We start from the raw sequence: 7320 nt of genomic DNA, 5'->3' as shown, positions 1-7320 counted from the left end.
ATTGTAATTATGAATATTTTTTATTTTTAATAATACTAGTTTATATAAAAAAAATATATATCATAAAATTAATATACATAGATTCGAAACTATATATATGATAAAATTGAGACCTTCCCCGCATATATATATAATAAAATTATAAGTTTTATATTAATTTATGATAATTGTTGATATATATGAACAATTATCACATTTGGGGCCATGAAAAACATTGCACGTTATCACAAGCACTAAAATAGATGAAATTTTAAAGAACTCAATTATTATGGTGAAATTTAAACAATAGTCCCTTAAAATTTGAAAATATACATCAAAAGTCAAGTATTTGAGAGTATAACGTAAACGCTAAGCATATGATAAAACAATATAAGATTATTAAGTATTAATTGAGCCCTCAAGAATATTCAAAACAACGACTACGTCACCAAAAAGACAAAACCGAGTGATTCCGCCATGGATAAATAGCTTCAAACGATTGCCTTCCTGCTGGAAGAAAATCAAATCTCATTATCATATTCCCATTTCCTTCGTGGGTTTTTGTTGAAGCTGTAAGGGACAAAAAAAAAATTCAGTTACTTATCCATTAAAAAAAAATCAGTTTCTGAATCGAAAAGAAATGCCTGAGGTTGAAGACACTGCTAGCTCCAGTGGAGCAGGTGAGTTGCCGGAAATCTCATCAGAGATTACCCTGTTCGGGAAATACGAGATGGGGAAGCTGCTTGGATGTGGAGCTTTCGCAAAAGTCTACCACGCGCGCAACGTGGACACCGGGCAGAGCGTGGCGATCAAGGCCGTCAGCAAGAAGAAAGTCTTCAAAGGAGGGTTCATGGCGCAGGTAAAGAGGGAGATCGCTATCATGCGCCGGTTGCGCCACCCGAACATCGTCAAGCTCATCGAAGTGTTGGCTACCAAGACGAAGATTTATTTCGTCATGGAATTCGCCAAAGGCGGGGAGTTGTTCACGAGGATTTCGAGGGGTCGTTTCAGTGAAGATCTCAGCCGTCGGTATTTCCAGCAGTTGATCTCCGCCGTCAGATTCTGCCACTCTAGAGGCGTTTACCACCGCGATTTGAAACCGGAGAATCTCCTCCTCGACGAGAATTGGAACTTGAAAATAACGGATTTCGGACTCAGCGCCGTCACGGATCAGATCCAACCCGACGGCCTCCTCCATACACTATGCGGTACACCCGCGTACGTGGCACCGGAGATTCTAGCAAAAAAAGGATACGACGGCGCTAAAATCGACTTATGGTCATGCGGCATCGTTTTGTATGTTCTCCACGCCGGATATCTACCGTTCAACGAGACCAACCTAATGGCGATGTACCGCCGTATTTATAAAGGCGAATTCCGGTTCCCGAAATGGACGTCTCCCGATCTCCGACGATTCATATCACGATTTCTAGACACCAATCCTGATACAAGGATCACCGTCGATGAAATCATCAACGATCCTTGGTTCAAGAAAGGTTACAAAGAGATCAAATTCCAAGCCGAGGATTTCGAATTGAAAGGAGACGGTAGTCAGAGCACCACCGGCACCGACTGCTTAAACGCCTTCGACATAATCTCATTCTCAACCGGTTTCGACCTCTCCGGTTTGTTCAACGAGCCTGACTTTTCCGTTCGGAGAGAGCAGTTTGTATCGGAGGAGAAGCCGGAAAGGATAATATCGAGAATCGAAGAAGAGTTCCGGAGAATCGAGAAGGTGAAGGCGAGGAAAAGGAAGGAGAGAGGGGTGTATTTGGAAGGTCAAGATAGTAATTTTATCCTCACCGTGAATGTTCATCAGTTGACGGAGAATTTAGTGGTGGTGGAGATACGGCGGCGGGAGATTAACTCCGGTCCGACAAATGATATTTGGGGAGAAAAGCTCAGGCCGAAACTTGTCGATATCATATATGACCCGGTAACAGTGAATGCTTCAGAATAATTATTGGACAACTATTATTGTAAGCCGTGAACCGCCGGTCGAGCTCGGCAGTTGTAATATTAAGGTGAATTTTTTTTATCAATCTCTCCCGAATAGGGTTGTAAATGAGATAAGATAGATCGTGAGTTATTCGAGATCGACTCGATTAAAGCTCGATAAATATTCGGATCAAATGGACTCGACTCGAACTCAACTTGAGTTCTTAACGAGCTTAAACGAACTACTCGATATTCGACTCGAAAAGCTCGTAAGCAGATCGAAAATATAATATATTAAGATTTTATTTTAAAAAATAAATTAATATTAATATTAATATTTATGTATTGATTTTTTTAAAAAATATAGTAAGATTTTATATTTGAGTTTAAGGTTTCAATCGAGTTAAGTTTAAGAATTTTTTTTTTCATTTCGAGCTTTTTCGAGATGCAGACGAGCTTCGGTTCAAAATTTTGAGTTCGAGTCGAGCTTGAAAATTTTAAACTCGCGAGTTTCTAGTCTAGTCGAGCTCCACTTCAGATTTTTCGAGTCGAGTCGAGCTCAACAATACTCGAACTCGACTCGACTCGATTACACCCCTACTCCCAAACATGAAGTAAATTTCTTAATTGGTTTTTAGAGTATGTATTAGTTTACGTGAGGATTCAACATTACATTAAAGTAATCGTTAATCTTATTTCGATTATATTATTATTAGGGTAAACTATATAATAATATTAAAACTACTAATTTTAGTTCGTTTTAATATCTAAACTTTCATTTTTCTAAATCATACATAAAATTTAGTTTTTATTTCATTTTAGTACTCACTAAAATCAGATATGAGACCTGAGTCGATTCATATTAGTTGAGACGAAGCCTTGAAATTAATGAACAACCAAAAAAATAATTATAGAAGACTTGTGGTACCAAGGGTGCACCAATATTTAGGGGTGTTCAAATGGGTAATTAGGTTAACCGACTGAACCGAATTACCCAAATTTCATTAATCGAATTACCCAAATTTCATTAACCGAATTTTTTCTCCCTTAACCGGTAATCGAACCGAATTTTTCTAAAAAAATTAACCAAGCTAAACTAAGTTTGATTAATTGATCGGTTAACCGAATTAACCGAAATTTTAAATAATATATAAATAATGTATATTATATATTAAATTTTTAATATTTTTTGGTTTATTTGGTCGGTTAATTAACCGATTTCGAACCGGATTAATTGAATTTTTAAAAAAAAAATCATTAACTGTTAACCGATCGAATTTAAAATTAACCGACCAATTAATCGATCAAAATTTCGATTCAATCGATTAATTCAGTTTTAACATAACACTGAACATCCCTACCAAAATTCCCTTTTAAAGGGTATCACGTGGCCTTTTGATATCCTTGACATTAGTTCTCCAATTTCCATTTAGTATTCTATCTTCTAAATTTTTTTATTTTAATCCTATAAATCTTAAAATTGTTCAATTAAATTCTTATGGTTCTTTGTTTAAATTAAAAAGGAAGAATCACACATAACTATCTCCTAAAAAAACTTTAATTAAAGCATGGTTAGGGACATAAGTACAATTTCATGTTAGGGGTACAAACTCGAGTTTTTAAAATTTTTAGGGGATGAAAACACATTTTCAATAGAAAATACATAAAAAATCTAAAATGTATAATCATTTTTTTAGGAACAACTTCCTCCATATGTTCCTCGATCCATCCCTTGAATCGAAGGGAAGGCTATAGATCGATGGAGATTGAAAGAGCTATTCAATTATGACGAATAAGAAGATTAACAATTTTATAATGTCACGTCATTGTCTATATAACATGATTATAAGAAGTACAAATCAAACGATTTTAATGATTAAATTCTTATTATTATTTCTTAAAATGATGAGATTAAGCATTACGGATGTGAAGGTATAGACACTCATTGTAAAATATAAGTTTAAAATCAATTTTGGTATATCGTATATCAAAATCGATAAAAAAATATTTTCATAGTTAAAATCTCGATAAAAAATATATCAACATAAAAGAAGCATATCAATTGAGACTATCTACCCTACTAGAACCATAAATAGTCATCATAATTTTATGACCGAGACGGACATTATAAGATTACTATAAAATATTTCGATTAAGATCAAGAGAGGGAATTGAAATATGAAATCCAACTTACAATTTTTCTTTCTCACAAAATATCAAATTTTAACACCACTCAACAATTGTCTGATAATCGATTATGACTATCGATCAAAACTAAAAATAATGAATCGTTATAGTCATCATAATCCATTTGTTCAAGGACAAACGCATGATAATCGATTATGACTATCGATCAAAACTAAAAATAATGAATCGTTATAGTCATCATAATCCATTTGTTCAAGGACAAACGCATGATTTTATTTTAGGGGCGAACTTGAATTTATAAAATTCCAGAGGGGGCGAAAACATATATTCAATAGAAAATACATAGAAAAAAATTCTAAAATTTATGATAATTTTAAATTTTCAAGAGGAGCGACTACCCTCACCCACTCCCTCGGTCCATCCCTACTTGTTCCATCAACAAATATAAAACAAAAATAATAATGGTCAATTGTGGAAGGAAAGTACAAGAGTTGAACATATAATTAAGTCTAAAAAATCAGGTCAGTATAATGAGTTGAATTATGTTAAATTAAAGAATAACGACTGAATCTGGAATTCAAATACGATAGAGGGACTGAAACTATAATTTAACCTTTTTTGTAATCAAATCAAACAGGGGCAATGTTATATCTCGTACTTATCTAAAACTTGACGAATCAAACATGGGATTATATTGGATTTTACCCTTGTAAGTAAAGAATAGTTTATATAGGGGGTGTTTGGTAAATAACTGATTGTTGATAGCTGGTAGTTGATTACAGTAATTGAATTGATTGATTGATTTAATTAACTGTTTATATATAATTGTTTGATAAAATTTAGCTTATAGCTAATAGCTGATATGAGTAAAATGATAAATAAGGGTACATTTAGTCGTTAAGTAAATATATGTTTTATAAACTTTAGTATTTATTAAGGTGAAATTATTCGGATAAAATGTTTTTGACAATAAATTAAAATTTTCTTTAAAAAATCAGCGAATATTTTTAAAAATTTTGAATATATTTTTTAAATTTAATATTTATAAATATTAACCTTGTGAGATTGATACATACTATTAATTATTTAATTTTGTATAAAATATCAATACTATATTTTTTTTATTTTCGTGTTTTGCTATATTTTTTTAAATAAAATATATTTGAGAATCTACAACTAAAAAATAGAATAATAAAATAAAATTTCAGCTTAAATATATTAGGAACTATTTCATTATATTAGGTGGTAAGGATGTAATTATAGAAAAATTAAGGTCAAATATGTCATTTAATATCTTATTTTGCAATCAGCTCTTTTAAATCGTTAAATATTTCAACATTTTTATTTTTAATTTATTTTGTACAATAATTTTTTTTAAAATGTTTATCAAACATTAAAAATAAAATATTTAACTACTAATTAATTATTTACGCTCAAATAAATAAAAAACTGTTTTAAAAAGAGGGCTAAATTTATTATTATAATTTATACGTTTAAGGGAAAGTGGAAACCAAGGTGACCGCACGGAATAAAAGACATGGTCCTAATTAAACCGTTGATTCCTCGCTTTTTATTTTTTTGTGGTTGAAAAGGGAGGGCACATATTGCTCTTTAATCATTAATTGCCCCCACAAAATTTTGAGCACGAGGGCCACATTTTAAGATCTAGACATTTGGTATACTTATTGTAGACTTTTGTACTTTATTTGATATTATTTTTCGAAACATTAACTCGATTTTGTAAAAATTAAAAGGTACTCCTAGTGGCGGAGCCACAACTTGACGTGTTCATTTTGAAATCTAAATTTTTTTAATTAGTTATTTGTTTTATTGGTGATGCTCATCTTGAAATTTTTCATACCCACCTTGAAATCTGAGTTTGTTCGATTGATTACTTATTTTACGAACGATGCCTACCCTAAAATTTTATTTGTACCCGTTCCATTTAAATTTTTATGTTATTTACATATGTGTTCCCACCCTGAAAAATATTTCTGGATTCGCCACTAGGTACTCTCAATATTTTGAAAAAAATAAATTCGGGTTAATATCAAATGCAAAATTCTAAGAACATGATTAAATATAAACTGCTCAAGTGACTTCAGTGATTACAAAAATTTCCTTCTCCTTAGAGATTTTTGGTTCGAGCAGCTAAGTTTGAAAGGTATGTGCATATTGTTAATGATTAAGAAATATTCTAAATAAGTATCACATTATAATTAACTTATACTATTAAAAAACTATTATTAAATCTTAATGTAAAACTAATAGTTTTTAGGGTAAAGTACACAAATGGTCCCATGACTATATGATACTGCTTTATTGAGTTTCTTGACTATTAAAAGTTACAAATTAGTCTCTCGACTATATGTAGTTGCTTTGTTGAGTCTATCTACTATTAAAAGTAACAAAATGATCACTCGACTATTCATTATGTTTCAAACTTGTCCTTTTTTCTGTTAAAAAATTAATGAATATGAGTTAGAAGTTAACATACTGACTGTCGTTTGAGATTATTGAATAAGATTTTATCATATCTCAGTCAGCAGGTTAAAGTATAGTTCAGACAATCATCAAATTTTTTAACGAAAAAGAACAAGTTTGAAATATAATAAATAATCGGATGAACATTTTGTAACGGGGACTCAACAAAACAACTCCCTATAATCAGAAGATCATTTTGTAACTTTCAATAATCAAAAAACTTAATAAAATAATATCCTATAATCGGAGAATTATTTATATACTTTACCCTAGTTTTTACATCGTTTAAGTGACCATAGATAGGGGTGTTCAAAATTCAAATTTTAATCAAATTAATCGACCAAATCGAATTAGTTCGATTAATTCGGTTAGCCACCAAATTAGTTTGGTCGGGGAACAATTAAGGATTTTTTGGAATTCAGTTAATGGTCAATTCAGTTCGAAATTGGTTAATTAATCGAATTAACCTTTAAAATATAATTATATTAAGAGACTTAGTCGGCCCAACCTATTTAAAACCCAAATCAATATTAATTAATTAAAATAATCTCAATACTAAATGCAAAATGTTTGAATCAAATTAATTAGATATTATTTATAATTAGATATTATTTAAATTAATTGTAAATTATTTTTTTAATTAAAAAAATATTAAATTCTAAAATTCTAAAAAAATTCGGTTAATTCAAAAATTAACAGAATTAACCGAAATTTATTCGGTTTGATTAATACCTTCAAAAAAAGTTCGATTCGATTAACGATTAAAGAAAA

At 30.8% G+C, this 7320-nt stretch overlaps 1 protein-coding gene across 1 annotated transcript; it reads left to right on the top strand.

Annotated features, from left to right (window-relative positions):
* Nucleotides 1–597: 597 nt before the first annotated feature.
* LOC120206772 (CBL-interacting serine/threonine-protein kinase 14-like) lies at nt 598–2017 on the top strand. The gene has a single exon (XM_039206368.1). The coding sequence runs from the start codon at nt 620–622 to the stop codon at nt 1937–1939; it is 1320 nt and encodes a 439-aa protein (XP_039062299.1). The 5' UTR covers nt 598–619; the 3' UTR covers nt 1940–2017.
* The last annotated feature ends 5303 nt before the right edge of the window (nt 2018–7320 follow it).

Source organism: Hibiscus syriacus, unplaced genomic scaffold (genome assembly GCF_006381635.1).
Source record: "Hibiscus syriacus cultivar Baekdansim isolate YM2019G1 unplaced genomic scaffold, ASM638163v2 tig00013960_pilon, whole genome shotgun sequence".
In the NCBI taxonomy this organism is placed as follows: domain Eukaryota; kingdom Viridiplantae; phylum Streptophyta; class Magnoliopsida; order Malvales; family Malvaceae; genus Hibiscus; species Hibiscus syriacus.
Note: the sequence above shows the minus strand (reverse complement) of the source record. Positions and strands in the feature narration are given on the sequence as shown.

Coding starts and splice junctions, on each gene's coding strand:
- LOC120206772 (XM_039206368.1), top strand. CDS start 620: ATGCCTGAGGTTGAAGACACTGCTAGCTCCAGTGGAGCAGGTGAGTTG.